At 35.4% G+C, this 18,411-nt stretch overlaps 1 protein-coding gene across 1 annotated transcript; it reads right to left on the bottom strand.

Moving 5' to 3' along the window:
* Window positions 1-16,050: 16,050 nt before the first annotated feature.
* On the bottom strand, window positions 16,051-18,059 carry LOC149588376 (uncharacterized). The gene has a single exon (XM_089862801.1). It carries the CDS (start codon window positions 17,890-17,892, stop codon window positions 17,461-17,463), a length of 432 nt encoding a protein of 143 aa, XP_089718927.1. The 5' UTR covers window positions 17,893-18,059; the 3' UTR covers window positions 16,051-17,460.
* Between the last annotated feature and the right edge of the window lie 352 nt (window positions 18,060-18,411).

Here is an 18,411-nt window from a genome sequence, read left to right as displayed (position 1 = left end):
CAGGGGCATATACCTAAAATTCAACAGGTTTTTTTTTTCAATTCAATAAATATTTCTATTTGTGTGTGTTAAATCAAATAGTAGGTATAAATTTAAATTTATATAAATATCTCGTGTGATCTTGAAACAAAGCCAACTATCTGACGAAGTCTCCAGAATTAAAACGTCACACAAAAAACGGGGGAATCTAGCTGTTTTAGCTATTAATACGATTTACTCTTGTCACAGTCACAAGTGACTTACCATAGGTGGTCACGCTCGTGACAGGAGCCAGGCATTTGCGACGCGGAAAGCCGCGTGGCGCCAGAATGGCATGCCAAATCTGAAAAAAAGCTTGTGGATGGAATTAGAGATGTTAACTTTTGTTTTAATTCTTCATCCTGTATATACACCCTCGTTCAGGAATTTTTGGCAAGTGTACCCAGCAGCCCTCCGTATCGGTGGTTGCTTTAAAAATATATGTATCAAACCCCTCTAGTACTTGGTGCCTGGGAATTTGTAGTGGCTAATGAGGATTAGAGTCGTTGTGTAACTTATAACGTATTTTAAAATTCAAAGATATTTAGACAAATTGACGATACTTCACTGTTTTAGTTGATAGAGACTATGGATTGTTTAATTTATATTTCTGTCCATTCTGACGTCATTTTTAACCATTATGAAGAATACTCGTATCTAATCTAGTCCCTAGTATTATGCTTGAAGTCTCTGTCAGCGTCTTTCGAAGCTGGACTTGATCCAAAATCCCAGAGAGATATTTATTTGTATTTTTGTTACATTTAAATGACTTGTTTTGTTTATACCTTGATCATAATAGAACCTCATTGTTATGATATTTTGTAGTTATGTTTGCCTAGACGGGTCGCGGCCTTCAACTTAGATTGGCGCCTTAGGGTTATTACAATATTGTCTATATAGTTTTAGAAACACATGTGCTTAAAGATAATTAAGTCACTTTGATGGGGGATCATTGTACCGTAATAAATCCCTAAGCCTTAATTATAAATATTTTTTATTAATCTTAAAATCTATTTATTAAACAAATTAATTATTAATTATGGAAAATCCTTTCAACTACGTCAGTAAATATTAAATAATAACAAAGGCGTACGTACGTCAGATTGAGAAAAAATTAACATTATTCGATTTCTATCTCTCTAGTAACGTGACGTATTTCTTTACAAACTTACACTATTTATCGAGATTTAATTTGAAAACCAAAAACTACACGCGTCATACCTCTCTACTAATTAATTATAACCTCTAATAATTATTAACCACACCCGTCCCGTTTGGCGTAAAGAAATTGAAATTTTAAACTATATCGCAAAATCCATCCTCGTGTCTTGAACGGATGCATTCCAACCGTTTTAATTTAATTTTAAAAAAATTAGTCCTTGAGATTTTAAGACGCCGGTTATAAGAGAAATCGTATCTAGACTTAATATATTTAAAAAAAGAAAAAAAAAAGTTCATTTTCGGTTTGCAACGCCGGCCGGGTCTGGAACTCTTTAAATAAAGATGCTAATCAGGAGTCCAACTGAGGATAACCCCGATTCAAGGACGCCTTGTACGCGTACTTCTAGAATGTTCCAAGCATTTCCTGCCGGCGTTTTTATCATAGACTATTTTAATTAAGGTTTCGAGCCAGTTTTACCCCGCCTTCCGTAAGCCTTAAGTATGTTGTTAGCTTATTAGTATAACCCGTGCGATTAAAAGGGTCTATTTTTTTTAATTATTAATCCATACTAGGTAGGAAATTCCCGCAAAAATTCAGAGAGCGCGCTCTTTTTCTGAAAGATGGCGTCACAATGGTAATTTGGCGGGAAAAACCTTGAGAGTTCTCTTTTTGCGAAGGACGACCGGTTCAACGTTTTCTCTCCCGTTATTAGTTTTCATACATCATAGAAAAATTAAGGAGATATGAAAAAATTATACCCTGGAGGGGAAAGAAGGAATGAATATTAATTTTAATTTTTTTATCTTTTTGCAAAATGTTTTTAAGGGTTTACTGGCGCCATAGAAAAATTCCTCTTTTTCCTCCCTATAGCACCCGCCTTTAAGAAGTGGTTTTTACTGGTTTTACGTATTTACCTGGAAATAATTGTAACGTAATTGATGAAAACAACATTCCATAAGAGGATGTAGGTGGGTGAAGGAAAAAATGAATTATTCTTATTTTTTTATTATTTTTTTTAAGGAGTGTACACAAATTTGGGTTTGTTTATATTTTTACTTAGAATGAATTGCGTGTTAACTCGAAATTTGGGAATTTTGTTTTAACCATGTAGTAGTATTTTATTTAGTATAGGTAGATTATCGTGTACTTTTTATATTTGCTGCAGTACCTTTCCGAAAAAATGGTGTCAATAACATTTTAATATATTTTATATAGTAAAAAAACCACTAGGTGACTTGCACCTGGAAATGTCAGGGGAATATATGGGAAAATACCTGGAAATTTCAGGGAAATGTATCGGAAAATACCTGAAAATGTCAGGGAAATGTACGGGAAAGTACCTGGAAATGTCAGGAAAATATATGGGAAAAGACCTGGAAATGTCAGGGAAATCTGTTTTCCAAAAGTTGTACGAACCCTGTCCCTGTTAAAGAGTGGTGACTTTAGTTCGACCTTAGTTCAAAAATCCCCAATAAGAAATAGTGCCTATTCCTGCATAATTTAGTGACGTTTTTGGAATTATTTACGACACCCAAAATACTCCCTTCCTTGCTATACTTCACTTCAAAGCCCCCTTTAAGGGACCGGAGGAACATCCTGTTATTTTAGGGAATTTCTTTCTTTTCTACTCATTTACAGACGTGTCACGAGTTAGGAGCTTCTCCCTGGGTGAACGGCATGATTCGTTTACTTTAATTTTAAAACAAAACTCCCACGCTTTGCATTCCTTTTAGATTGCATGGTTGGGAGCTCACTTGCACCCACTCGTCCTGTTATAAATAATTGCCACCAATTTTTTTTTTTGGACATTTTGTCTCGCTCTAGCTGATCTTTTAGACTTTGCTCTCTTATTCTGTTTGGTTTGGACTTGGCTTTATAAGTGTGTATGTACTTTGGTTAGGCTTAGCATTTTTACGATGACTTATGCGGAGATATTCTTATCGAGTTTCTTTTTCGATTTTCGTTTCTTTTTTGATATGTCTTATACATTTCTTATGACGTCTTTAACAGTCTGTCTGAGTTTTTCAATTTGAATTTTAGGAATATTGCCAAAAAAATAAAAAACCTCTTCGTTCTATTTAGAACTCTTTCACCCCAAACCAACTTTTTATGTAATGCAATTGTTTTCATTCCTGCATGGGTATGTTGGAAAAAGTAGTTAAATAGATAGTTTAACTTTAGTGCAGTGTTGTCAGGCAAGTTAGTCAAATACTGATTCAAACATTGACCTGTTAGCCTTTCTCTTAATTCCCATTCTCCAGCCTCATCAAAGGTCTGGTAACACTTGGGGTGATAAGGTTATAAACTGCTACTCCTCGTTTAATATTCCTTTCCTTTGAACGTTGCTTCCAGAATGTAGATGTATAAATACAACTACACTATATCCCATTATAAACCTCAGTGAAAAATATTACAACACAATGCATTAAAAACATGCAATTTAATACCTTATTATTCTAAATTTTTTGAAGAAAAAAAATAAAGAATTCAAGTACATAGATACCTTTAGAATCTTTTCAACCATGAAACTGTATCAGTCTATTTTTAAAGCACTACCAAAGGCTAGAACTCCCTCCTATTTCTCTTATCTTAATCAAAACTATCGTTGATTAGTTTTTAAGGGGGCTTAGAATTTTCTTACCTCCTTTAAAATATTTCTCTCCAATCTAAGAAATAATTTTTTTGGCGGGAAGAATTCGTCCTTGAGGGTTCAGGCTAGGTCGTTTTTTCGAGAAGCCATTGCAGCTTTAAAAGTAACAAGTTTTTATCCCCCCCTTTATGAAACCCCTTTAATTAGTAAGTTATAAAAAAACCTATTTGATTTCTATGGCTTCCAGATATCTTCTTATGTATTTTAATTTGCTATGTATCCTTTGATCCCAATAAGCCGATTAATATTACCATACCAGTTATATAATAAGAAGGAGGATGGTAATAAGGAGTGGTTATTTTAACTACACCGGCCGGCTCGTTGAATAAATCTTACATTAATCATTTTGATTAAAGGCCTTTTTTTTGCCCAGGCTTTGAAAGCTTAGAGGGTTAGCTATATATCTGCTTGTCTGGAAAATGTTTCAATTGACACGTTTATAATTTATGTGAAAGTACCTGCATTGATTTGAAATTTCAAAATGGCTTCTTAAGTTCTATTTGATCATTGTTGTAAGGAAAAATATATGCTTTTTTAAGCCTCGTATTTCAGCTCCAAAATAAAAACTTGGGTGCTCGAATTTGCATAGAAACTTTAACTAAATGCATTTAATACTTAATTGAATGACTTGCTGATTTAGTTTTAGTTTTTGAATACAAGGAAAAAATGGTCAAAAAGTTGTTTTTCCTTTGTTTCGTTTCCTTAAACTTAGTGTATTAGAAAAAGTTTTTAAGCCTCGGTCCTTCGATTTAAAACTGGGCCTTTGTCGTGTCTATTTAAGGTATTATGTTACGCTTAAAGTTAAGCCTATTTCAAAACAATAGGTTCTTTTACATTATTCAAATTTCAAAAGCTCCCTCTAGGTTAGAGGTTTTTTCTTTTTCTTTCTTATTCGTTAAGGGCTCCGCTTTTAACTTTGGGTTTTAGGAGTGTCAGATTTCATAGAAATTCGCGACCTTTGATTTTAAATTAGCGGCATACTTATAACAATAACTAAAAATAAAACCGTAAATCGATTCTCTATACAAAGTTTAGTTAATTCGTTTTTAGTAAAACGAAACCGTTCCGACTATTATTTCAAAAATACCCGCAAATATCGAGTTACGCTTTTTTACCTAGTACACCCACGTAATATCGACTAATTGTTAGGCAACATCCATTTCTAAATCCCTAGTGATTTATTTAAATATTTAGGATTCGAGTTCCGGTTAAATATAGATTTAAATGTTCTTGACCTAATTACTTATCATTTATACTTTGTAAAGTAAAAGATAATGTTTAACCAGTTATATTTATTTTCAAACAATGATCTCTCCATAAGAGGGAGGGAGTGGGAGACAGAGAGAGAGTTTTAATATGAAATCAAATCCATTTCCTTTAAAAATAAAGAAAAAAGTGAAAGCATATATCAAAAATATATATTTTATCGCCTATCACTTTTGATAAAGAACTCAAACTTTCAAACCCTATCGGATTCGATGCACTTGAGAAATTTGTTAACATTTTATAAAAATGAAGACAAAGTCTCCTTATATACTTGACGAACGTTTGTCAGCAAAATTTATACTTCGTTTTTTTATCGATAGACCGTTCCAGTAATTATTTGTAGAGAAACAAACGCACAGACAGTGGCGGGAGGCCGCTTTCTCTCTTAGGTTATATATTTCTCTGGCGCCAACCAATTGGGGCAACGCCAGACAGGCGGGAGGGAGGCTATATCCGACTTGCACTGCCTCTAGCGGCTCATTGTTTCTTGGCGCTAGGGAAATAACCCGAGACTGAACTCCCCGCCACTGAGGTGTTTGCTTCTCTTATGGAATTAATGGAATTGTCTATAGGAGGGAATACATTGAAGCGTATAATTTTAATACTCATAAGTGATATAGTTTCACGTGAATATTGCGTGAGATTCGAACAAAAGTCAAGAAATGATTTGTTGATATCAAATAAGAAGTTGAAAACGATTGCTCAAGATTATCTTAGACGCCAGTCTCTCCCCTTGTATCATTGTTATAAAAAGCGCCTTACACTCCGTGTACCTTGACTATGTGTACAGCATACTATTATTATATTACAAACATTTTACGGGCTAATAGGTTTCGATGGCAAAATATATCCATTTACGATACGTTCAAGGTTAATTATAGTTTTGAGAAGTGTACACCTTATATACATTTATTTCCGTATATCAAACAGAATGACTTTTAACATTTAAATATAAATCCTTTTTCTTTATCAAAGGACATTCTTATTTAGATAAGGATTTTTCGTAAATTTGTTTTAAGATAATGTTGTTTAACTTTTGATAATTTAAACTGGAGTACCCGAGTTCGCACCATTATAATAATAATCTTATTTAGAAAATTTAAGAATTTTATAGTTATGTCAAGGGAAAACTCAGGGAAATTTATAATTTTTTTAATAAAATTCAGGAAAATCAGGGAAAGCTGTCAGGCTCAAGGAGATTTAACCCCAAGGGGTTACTCTAACTGAAAATACAGCCATTCATGTATTATAAAACCGCTCATGCAGTTAATAGGTCGCCTTACACTTGGAAATATTTGGGAAAAACATGGAAATGTCAGGGAAATTGGTTTCCCAAAAGCTTACGAACCTATAGTGCCAATACTCTTATAAAAGGAAGAAAAGTATCTTGATATGAGAAATTCCAATACCTTAAAAAATCCTCTACACTTCGGCATTTAATTTTTTTTTTTTCCAACATAACCTTTAACCGTAATTAAAAATTCCAATTTATACCTGTACCCGAATTCTCTTTTTCTTCTAATATCCCGATTCAGCATCCCGGGATTTTTTTGTCCTCCCTACTTCATCCCTCCCCTGGCTCTCGAGCGGAAAATGTTGGAAATTTTCCATGACCTCACTTCCAGACATTACGCCCGTCTACTTCTGGATTTTCTATACACGCCGGCTAAAGTTGTACGGACTCGCTGGCGCCATTTTTTCCCGCCACCCGTCATTTCCCGCCCTTCTCTTTCCCGCCATTCTGACAGCCGGTATACGTTTATAACTCATTAAGTTATTCATCCCCCCTTTTTCCCCGTCTCAGTTCATTAATGCAACGCGCGTAAAGGTTCTGTTATGGCTTTTGGAAACGTGTACGTAGTAAACGTGGGTTCGTTCTAAAGCGTGCTGTACACTCTAGGTGGATGCGGTGCGGCACTTCCAAAGTTTAGTTAACATAAAATGCTGACATTTCTCTACTAATAAAAGTTGGAAAATTGCTTTAGACGGTCAGGGAAAACCTGGAAAATTCAGGGAATTTCGAAAAGAAAAATGACAGCCTATTTACTATTCATAAAACGGGCTTTAATTTGGAAGAAAATCAAGAAAATTAGCTTAAATATTTGGTAAAATCAAGGAAATGACTTAAATGATTATTAAATCAAGGAATCAATTTAGGAAAAGGCTTAAAGTCTTGGAGAAGTCAAAGCGGAAGCGGGAATACCACGAAAAAAATTAAATATTATTAAATTTAATGAAACACCTGGAAACTCCTTAAAATTATTTTGTCTTTACTGCACTTTCGCGTTGGTATGGGACCGTCCATATAGAGAGCCCAGCCTCTAAACGTCATTGGTTCATCCCCCTTCTCTTTTTCTTCTTCTCTCTCTCTCTTTCTCTCTCGCTCCCCTGATCATGTAGAAGTAGCTGAAACCGGGATGAAATCTCCATATTGGGATTAGACGCGTGGGAGGTGGGTGGAAGGATGTATAGACGGACTCTGAAAATTTTCAAACTGAAACGCAACTCGAGGGAGACCGGAATTGGCCCCTTGCGCACGCGTTCCCCCGGAACTTTGGGGGGTGTGTTACCAGTACTCTTCTTGGTATATTAATACAGCTCTCTTTCCGTTCAACGTGTAACAAGGATATTCGTTCCTTAATCCACGTGTACTTCAAGCTGCTAAGCCTTTTTTTTGCAATGATATACGATTCTTATTTAGGTCGAGAATATTAGGTCTATACTTTTCTTCCTCCCCAATGTTGCCGATTCGATCATTTCGATTCTTTCGTAATTTCTTTCTCCTTTTTTTAAGGACTTATTCTTCTCCCATTTTGAGCCTCTTTTATAATTAAGGGAACGCGCGTTTTGCAAGTTTAGTAATTGCAAAGGAGTAGTAAAACTAGTTTAGAGTTCTAATCGCTAAGCCTAATTTTGAATTCAAATCGTTTAGCCTAATTTTGAGTTCTATACGTTAAGCCTAATTTATAGTTCAAATAACCAAGGAAGATTTATATAAACAAAGCCAAGTTTACAGTTCAAATTCCTAAGCCTAATTTCGAGTTGAAATCGTTAATAACGAAGCCAAGTTTACAGTTCAAATTCCTAAGCCTAATTTCGAGTTCAAATCGTTAAGCCTAGTTTATACTTCAAATAACCAAGGAAGATTTTTAATAACAAAGCCAAGTTTACAGTTCAAATTCCTAAGCCTAATTTTGAGTTCAAATCGTTAAGCCTAATTTTGAGTTCAAATCGTTAAGCCTAATTTTGAGTTCAAATCGTTAAGCCTAATTTTGAGTTCAAATCGTTAAGCCTAATTTTGAGTTCAAATCGTTAAGCCTAATTTTGAGTTCAAATCGTTAAGCCTAATTTTGAGTTCAAATCGTTAAGCCTAATTTTGAGTTCAAATCGTTAAGCCTAATTTTGAGTTCAAATAACCAAGGAAGGTTTGTAATAACAAAGCCAAGTTTACAGTTCAAATTCCTAAGCCTAATTTCGAGTTCAAACCACTAAGCCTAACTCACTGACACTTTCAATGATTTCTTGTTTAAAATCTTGGATTAGATACAATACATAAACATTACAATTTTAACACGTTCTTTCTTCAGGGCTTAAATCACACACAAAAAAATGTACGCAATAAGACGCACCTTTGAAAAATATTTTTAATGTCCTTTATTAACTTATAATTTAAGGGTATGGCCAATGGCAATGGCGTAATATTAGATTCTTCAAGTTGATCGTAGAAACTTGGCGCCAGACTTTGATTCCCTTCAGGGCTAGGGTATAATCGAAATGATATACAAAACCCTTCGGATGCCACTTTGCTTGAGTTTTTATTCTTTCGTTTTTATTTTTTCTTTAATCGAGGGGAACTCGATTTTTAATTTAATACAATTATACCTTGGAGGATTACGCTGTAAATTAGTACTGGTTTTAATTAGGATAACTCGGGATTATTGGGTTCGGATTGAACTTAGAATTATAATTGGGGTTTTTGAAATATCAGTTTGCTTAAAGCAATGTTTACAAAATGAACCGGTTTACCGACTGCTTGGCGCCAACCAAAGTTTTCGCCAGTTAATTTCACAAGGAAAATTCAACCGGTTTTTTTTTGGTACCCCTCCCCTTTGTTTTGGTTCATTGTTTACATATTTCCATTGTTTTCATAACATATATATGTTTATTTATTTGCCAGCCAGGAGTAAACACTTTTGTAAACATTACGTAGTTCTAAAGTCAGTTTGACGCCCTCTAACTATAACTTGCTTTTACGCAATTTTTCTAAATTTAATAATACGAAGTAATATCTAAAATAATAACAGTGTGTTGCAACTTAAATCACGTGTGAGATTGCCACATTAAATGACGTTGAATGTACACAGCCTCGAAACGCGAGTATAGCTAGAAATTCTTCCATTTATATAAAAGTGGATTTAAAAATTATACCAAAAAGGCTTAGCTATAATATAAATAAATGCGGTATTAAGAATGTCACGAGTGTTACAGCGACGACGACGGACAGGCGCCAGATTTTTCTAAACATTCCAGCGTCATCCATTAATAGGAGAAAGTAGGATGAGGATCAGAGGATGGATGTATATAAATAAAGCAAGAATGTCTCCAGAGAGAGAGAGAGAGAGAGAGAGAGGTTTGGGATGAAAAGGGTTTTTACTCCTCTTCGATCAAAGATGAGACGCGCAGTAGGAAAGAGGGTTAAATTGGGGGTGTGTCTGCACCCTCGTGCTTTTCTGGGAGTTGCGAAAATAGACGGGTCAAGTCTCCAAACGTTTCCATGGCAACACTCGGTAGAACTTAGATGAACCAAAATTGAAAGCTCATCTCTTCTTTTTCCTCCGCAGTACGCGTGCACTGCATGTACCTGAAGGATAAATTAATATTTAGAAAGGCAGGGAGATGCGGTTGTCGTATAAGGAAATTCGCCTTCTACCCGCCTTTCACTGTATTAATAATTTATCCTCGAATACGTTTCGCTATTCTCGGTCTGGAGAATTTGATCGACCTCTTTTCTACGTCACCGTTACCATAGAAACGGACAAAAATTGATTTTCCGGAAGCTTGCCTGCATTGCGCGCACGCGAATGTCGGTCGCCCTCGACGAATGTAGGTGTGTGTAAACTGTAAAGTTGTCTTGGGGTCACGCGCCCCTACATACGTAACCTTTAACGCTTGACAGCAAACCCAAGGCTTAAGCTCCTTCTTTCTCCCACGTAGCTTAGAGTCAGGGAATGATAGAACAAGTTTACCCGGTTGAAGTTCAATCGGGTCGTTAAAAGTGGCGATCGATATCACGGAAAATTTTGGCGCGTATATTGTATACATGTTCTAGTAACTAGCACGCGCCCGGTGTTGTATGTATATATAAATGGCGGGAATTCGACCGTTCGATATTTGCGCGCGCATACGACGTAGTAGTATTGTAGTAAAATTGTATATGGAAGGGCTTTTCTCGTCTTTTAAGGCCCATGCATGTTTGGCTTTCCTAAGGATTTCCTCCTGTCGGGGTTGGTAAGGTATAGGTGTGTTTGTGTATTAAGGAGTTCTAGAAGCTTCGACCCTCCACGTAATTACTTCGGTAAACGCCAACGTAACAATAATGTCGTCTGATTGTCAAGGAAAAAAGGGTGTGACAAACCGATTGCATGCGAGGGTTAAGGTTACGTTAGGTTAAATGTAACCTCTTCTAGAACCTTTATAGACCATTATATTAATTCCAGAAGAGAAACAAACCCCCAACACAAGGGAGGGGAGGTCACCTTCTTGGGTTATTTCCCTGATGGCATCAAGAAGCACCATGCTATTTAAAACCCTAACTAAAGCGCGTTGCAATATTCTTATCAGTTTATCAGTAAACTTATGTTTTATTTTATTTTTTTATTATTTAAATGCCACGGTATCTTGATTAAGGCAAAAATAAGGCTTATTTCCCTTTCACTCCCTCACTTCAATTATCGCGGAGTATTTTGGATAACCTTTACCGTGATGGAAATGAATATAGTTCGTTGACTCCTAGCTGGCTCGTTCTATTTTGGTTAAGTTTCTACTTTTGAAAAGGGAAAGTGATACAGGCTGTTATTATCTTTACTTACTTTCCTCATAGTCTGCTAATGATAAATAAACAACTTTAACCCTCTCTTTAATCGAGATACAGATGATGATACGAGTTAGAGGGGTGGATATGTGACATTTTTTTCTCCCGCCTTTCTCTCCCACTCATTTCCCCCTTGACCCGGTTGGCGCTCTGCCGCCACCGCTCGTGCCTTACCTTTGTTAAAGTTAGAACTGTATTTGCACGAGCTCCTTTGCGCAATAACCCTCCTCCCTTTTCCCGCCCATAGAGCTCCGCGTGCCATGGTCCACGTGCTTTTCTATCGTGAACTCTGTGTTTACATCCGTCGTACGGTTTTCTCTCCCCCCCCTGCAAATAGGTTAGTAAATAACCTAGGATTCAATGGAGAAATAACGATGGTAGGGTTGAGCAATACCAGTGTCAATATTTATAAGCCTTGATCTTTGATGGGGATGGTGATGCTTTTCTATAGAGAAGGGTTTTCTTAGCTACTTCTAAGTCAGTCACAATAATGCGAGTGCGTTCTAGCTCCACGGCAATAGCAACGGCTAACACCCACTCATAGTTTTCTAAATTTAAGTTTGTCGACTTAAATACTTTCATCTACTTGAAAAGTTACCAAATCTGTTCGTAATGCAAGTTTTGTAGAAGTTTGCCAAGTTTACCCTCGATTTATTTTAGGGTTTTAACGGGGTTTCATTTTAGTCAGACTTCTCACCGCTCAGTTATTTAGGCGAATTCATTGCCAAACGCCTTCTTGCGTTTTGCTTTCTAACTCGTCTTTGATTTGCCACTAACGTTTTTAAAACTATCGTTGATACCAGCACCATAATCCTTAGCCTTCTAAGAGACAACATAAGTTACGATCAAAATATTAAAGAACTATGGCGGCCTTCCTTGCACTCACGCGATGTAACGAGGTTTGCTATGAAACTGTGGCTTTAATTATATACCCTTGTTATAACCAGTAAAAGAAACCCTTGGCCATCATCGAGTCAGTTCAGTTTGTTTTTTTGCAATCAATGAATGTTTAAGGTTCATTTTAATCCTTCCCAAGGAGAAGAGAAGAAAGCATTCAAACATTGAATAAAAGTTTTGGTTATTCAGATCCCGATTATCCTTGATTTGTATTTTAGAGTAGAATATGTCAGAAAAGGTTAAAATTGAAATACAGGAAGTTAATGCTTAGGAGGAATGTAGTGTGTAGTTTCATGGTTAACTTGGTCTCGAAATCTGTATGTATAATTTATGTACTTGAGGTGTCGTATTCGCGCCTGGTTTAAATTAACAAATTAATTGGTACGTTTGTACAGATTATATTTAAGTTAAGCGTAAATACGAAAAATATTATTTTAAGAATTAGTTACTATAATAAACTAAATTAAATATCGGACTGCTTTAGAAAACAAACTCTCGTTATCACTTCCGCAATGGCTTTAATCCATAGTTTAAAGACTAGGAGGATTCATACCATTTACACAGGGGAGACCAGGCTTAAGGTGTTACACAAGGACTGCATGACCAGGCCTCCTTGTGTAAATGGTATGTCTGTAAACTATGTAAACAATCAGTTTCGATAAAAAATATTCGAAATTGAATCACCATTGAATTTTATAAACCTTTAGAAGCGTTCAAGGATTGCGTTTGTATACAAACAAACCGTGGATAATAATGGTGTAGAATAACCCCGTGCCATACAATAACTGTACCCAAGGCTCTGACCCACTTCGATTCGTAAGGTTTTTTTTATTTTTTTATTTTGTTTTTCCCTTTTAGTTCACTTCACCCCATTTCTAAATACGACGGCTCTCCAACCAATAACTAAGGATATATATTTTTTAGCATCGTTCCCTTTCACTAAGTAACACTTAGCCATCGCGGACCCTAGAAGGATACCAGTGGATCTTAAGAATTGGGTCAAACGCAAAGCTATATGGAAGAGTTATGTTTATTCTCTCTTAAAAATATTTTTGCCTGCCGGGACCGCTTTTTTCTTGCATTATATTTTTCAATCGGTTATATACTCGGATTTTACGCAACTTAAGAGAGCTAGTCCTGAATGAATCGTGAAAATTCGTGTTTAGTCGCGGAGAGAGACCTACTGTTCCACTGAACCATTAAAAATCAGCCAGGGACACCAACCACACTATGGCGTATAAAGCAAGCCCTAGTTTTGCTTCTAAATCGGAACTTAATCGTGAAAATTATAGGTGGGCCCCTTATTCGTTTAATTCGCGATACCTGTACCTATACCTACCTGTCGGTTAGTTGATAGTATTTTCGAAAGGGAAATGAACGTGTATAGGAAGGAAATGAGGTTATAGGATTGTGTTTACATACAAACGTATCAACGAAAGTCCATAATTTGAGGTGTACTGTAATTTTAAAGTATTACTTAAATTGTCTGTCATGTAAAAATAATTAATGAAGTGCAGGTTTTTGCATCTCGTTTTCCTGTCCCCTTATTTTATAAGGTCCATGGTGTAGGTCCTCTTACTTGAGGGAGAACATGGACGTGAAAATATGACAAATATTTAGAGGAAGCAAGTTTATTGACTCTACTAATGATGATGAACTTCGAATTAAAAGAAAAAGGCTTAACAGACCAGTTTTTTTTTTTAATTCTTTCTTTTAGATTTTTATTTTCCTCGCTACTCTTTATTCACGAAAATGGATCGAAAATGAAATGAAAACAAACTCCTAAAAGACTTTTAACGATAAAGTTAATATGTGGGTTACGATATATAAATATATATTTATTTTTTACCCGATTTTTAATTTTTAATATTATGAAATCTTACATCTAGGAAGAGGGGCGGGGGGGGAGGAGAGAATTTTGGTGGATTTTATCCTGGATTTATTCATTCAAAACTTTTTAGTATAAAGAATTATCATCGTTAGTAAAGGGAAACTAAAAGATACGAGAAATTCGTTGAATTCCAAAAACCAATTTTTTTTATCTCGAGGATAAGGGGATAAGAAAAGTCGATACAAAACCATGTGGTGGGCGAGAAGACATTAATTTTCGGGTATATCAAGGTTATTTTAAGTATAATTTCATTTCAGTAATGTTTTTTTTTCTATGTTAGATAAATTAAATCCCGACTTCTTTTTATATTATCTTTAAAAATGATCTATTATTAGGCAATATTTTGATGATGACCCAGACACTATTGTACTGTATATCTTGAATTATTTGACATGGCCCAGACGTTCTATCCTTATTTTTTCATCGTCTGAACTGAATCTTTTTATTTCGTAATGTTTCTATCAAAAAAATGTTATCTCGCAAAACATTCAAAGCAGACATTACCGCATTCGTTGATTTTTATTTAATTTTTTTTATTTATTCTAAAGTTTATGTCTGGGTTTTTGGAAATGAACTGATGCGGGAAGGGAATACCGTACCTACCGGTTTGTATTTTTTATTAAAGCCAGTCTGATTCTGATTCTTCCTCTATACTTCTTTCATAGTATACATGATGAGCATGTACCACGATGTTTTGAAAAGCAAAAAGATGTAATTAAACAACGTGTTCTGAACCAAAGCAACTATAATAATTGGCGTCTCTTAGGTCACTTATTAGATATTGAGGAATAACAAATAATATATTTGGATGTTGTGGGTACCGAAGATAAGTTTTGTTTACAATAGACACAACGCGAGATGACGCGATACTATTTTGCGTTTTCTGTTGTAATTTTGCTGTTCCATATGTTATAATCGCGAATTCAAGCATAGATTACGGGGAAAGGTTCAGCGAACTCGGAATTTCGGCTCTCTCTCTCTCTTTGAAATTCGTCGCGTCAATGCTCATCCGGAATTTTAGAATCTTAAACTTGATAGCGTTCATCTCATTTCGATCTTTTTTCATTTAGTAAAGTTTGGCAATTTCGAGTTTTAATTAAGATGCCTTGTTTTGGTTTCCTTTTCTAGTCTGAAATCTATTCATATCTCAATTCTTTAACTAAAACCAACCAATGATATTTTAGACTAATAAATAGTCTAGAAAATGTTATGGTTTCGCAATACTAAAGCAATGCCAAAGATAACGCAACCAAAACTAAACAGACGTCTGACATTTTATATAAATGTTTAGTCGCATGGAAACGGGGTTACGTGTAAGATATTAAGCAACCACAATTTTTCAAGTTTTAGTTTAATAATTAAAAGACGATGGGGTTATATAATCCTAAATGGGATGGAAGAATTTCCTTGGCAATGGGGGCAGCCATTTTTTATTTGGCACTTTTCCAAAAATTTTCCACCGTAACTTTACACGCATGCGCCTTAGCTTCGCTTCGTTCTTTCTAGAAACTAAAGGAAGAAAATGTCAAGGGCCTTTTGGCGCTTTTTTGAAAAAACGTTACCCGGCGGCATTCGTGGTTGGATAATTCTTAAAGGGGGGATGAAACAGGTTTTACCCTCCATTACGAGTTTCCACGTGACCCTACTTCCTTTATGTTCGTTTTGAATGGGCTGTCTGCCAGTTTTTGGGGAAGGAAATTCTGATACTGGCGCCACTAAGACTGGGGCATGGTTAGGAAAAAAAAATAATAAAATAAAATGCATTGCTTTGAGCATTCTGTAACCGATGCTCATTAGCTTAGCCTTTGGCAGATGTTTGAAGTTTTTCTTTTTTCTTAAGTAATGGATAAGTACTTACGATTTAAGTATCTAATTTTTTTTTGGAGGAATAATTTGGGAAAATCTGTTAGTTAATGCATTTAAATAGTTTGAGGTCCCAACCTAGTTTTTTTGGATTTTTATTTGCTGAACTCTGTAGGTATTAATATTTTGGTTACTCCATGCTCCCTTGGTTTTTTTGTCTAAGGAAAATAGGCTTAATGAAGTGATAGGCTTAAAAAGGATTAAAGACAAGGTTTTTTAACTTTGGACAAATTTTTGATCTTTTATTTGTCAAATATAAAATCATCTCACTTTTTTTTTCATTTAAATTATTTGGTCTCGTAACATGGCACAATAGCTGTTGTTGTCATTTGTTTTTAAAAACTTGGTTAATATCGAAACATAACGTTGTTTTGTTTTGTTTTGTTTTTTAATTAGTAAATATTTTTAAACCAAATATACTAGGTATATTTTTTTTAATGATTTTGAAATAAACCCCGAATTAAATCAAATTATTATACTTAATAAGTATTATTGAAATAGTAAAATTAAATAGGTTTGACCAGCAAAACGATTTGATTTTTTTTTTCTAAATTTTAAAATTAAAAGTTTTGACTAAGGAATTTAATTTTTTTTATAATAGGCTAGTTTGTTTAATTAAAAAATAATTTCTTCAGCACCAGCTGCGATAATTATTTTCTTGATTATTATTATTATTTTGTAATTACAAAAACATTTTTCAGTTTTCGGAAGAACATTTTTAATTAAAATTAAAAATTAAAAATTAGGAATTTTAAATCACGGCGGTAATTATTTTTTTTTCAAGCTATTTTATAGGAACTACTTTAATTTTGTTTTTAATTTTAATTTGAAATATTTTTTTACCAATTTCTTTTCATTGAGAGTTAGTTAATTAATTAAATTTTTAATCTAATTGCCCTTATTATTATCCGAATGGGGTTTTTAATTACCATAGATATATATATATATATAGCTCTTAACCGGTTTAAATATTTTTTCTTTCGATAGTTTTTTTAGTTTATTCCATTTTTTACAAAAATGTTATTTACTATTTTTGTCTCTAACTTCTGCATAAATTATGTACAGCTATTTACACCGTAAGGGTTTTAACCCTTCAAGAAAATTTTCCTTCAAAAGCCAATTTAATTTTTAAATGGCTTCTAAATTAAATTAAACTCGCTGTCGCTAAATCCTGAATGTTTACCATTATTACCCTGTATAACAATCGCTTAATTTAGTACAAAGTCGAATGTTCGTGGATGTTAACAATTCTTCCTATAGCGAGTTAATTTAGTCTGGGAAATTTTCCGAATGTTTGTTTTATAAAACCTGAGATTCCGCGCTTCGTCTGTCCGCCGACAAATTGTTTGGTCTGGTTGATTCCAAGTGGGATTTGTTTGTTTGTCTTTTTTAACAACAAAAAGTTGCGATTGAAGGAAGGTAAAAATGTTTCTTACCGACTTAAATAAACATTCCCGGATCGGTTTTTGTTGTAGTTTTAGAAACTTCAGATCCGAGGTTTGTTTAAAATTGATGGATAGTTCGTAATTAGTCCCACGGTTTAAAGGAATATTTACAGCCAATTATAAATTATATACAGTTCACTGTGGCGTTGTTTTAATTTTTGGCGGAACGATTTTATGTTACGAAGAAGCAGCGGGAACCAAGCTTTTGCGACTGGTTGACGGTTGGTCACCGTTCTGGTCACTATCGTCCTTGATTTTCAGGGTTCTTTTGAGCTTGTCCACCAACCTGTTATGGAATTTGTGCAAGGAAGATTGCGAAGCCGACTTGGGAGAAGGCGATTCGGCCAATTGGGAGCCTGATCTCGATCGGCTTTCGGTGGTATTGTTGGAATGAGCGTGATTAGTGGTCGAAACGGCGGCATTGACCCTCATGACCGCGGCTAGACGTTCGTCCACGTCACTGCCCGGCGAGCATGACAGGCTAGGCGGGTTCGATTCGCTACACCTGGTACTTCTTCTAGATCTCGGGATACTAGCTGAGCTGCTACGCCTCGATTTACCGGCGTAGATATCGTAATCGTTTTTAACAACGGGCATCATAAAAGCCATGACGATTGATTGATTTTATGGTATTCCGTTAAATACGAGAAGAATTAATCGATAATACGATTTTGTTTTTTAAATACTACGAAAACTTTTTTGTCTCTTAAGAGCGGTAAAGTTTGGTTGTTCTCTAGTCTGATCCTTGAATGGATATGACGTTGAGGCGGGCCCCAACTCGTATTTATAGGCGCTCGCGGCGACGGTTGTCACGTGACCTGGCTGACTGCCAGCCCGCGAGATTGTCTGGTTCTGGCGCGCGCGCGATTAGAACGCCGTAAGCGATTGGAGGACGCTCGAGGGGGTGACCAGGGATGTTTGATATATCGACACTCTATAGGGATCGGCCTCTTCCTATACCCGTAATGTTAAAAAAAGGGGCAAGTTTTTGAGGCCGACGACAGCGCCATCTGGATTGCAGGAGCATCGTAACTATGTGATGATTCGTCTGCTAGTAGTACTGCCCCTCTGCGAGGCCTATAAAAGTTTAAAAACAATGATGAAGAGACTAGAGAGGAATTAAAACAT

This window comes from Phalangium opilio, unplaced genomic scaffold (genome assembly GCF_054372755.1).
Source record: "Phalangium opilio isolate 3A_F unplaced genomic scaffold, DU_Popi_V2 ptg000650l_1, whole genome shotgun sequence".
NCBI lineage: Eukaryota > Metazoa > Arthropoda > Arachnida > Opiliones > Phalangiidae > Phalangium > Phalangium opilio.
The sequence above is the reverse complement of the archived record's forward strand: the minus strand, read 5'-3'. Positions and strand labels throughout refer to the sequence as shown.

Bases quoted from the DNA above. Each gene is read 5' to 3' on its own strand.
- LOC149588376 (XM_089862801.1), bottom strand. From the start codon at position 17,892: ATGGCTTTTATGATGCCCGTTGTTAAAAACGATTACGATATCTACGCC.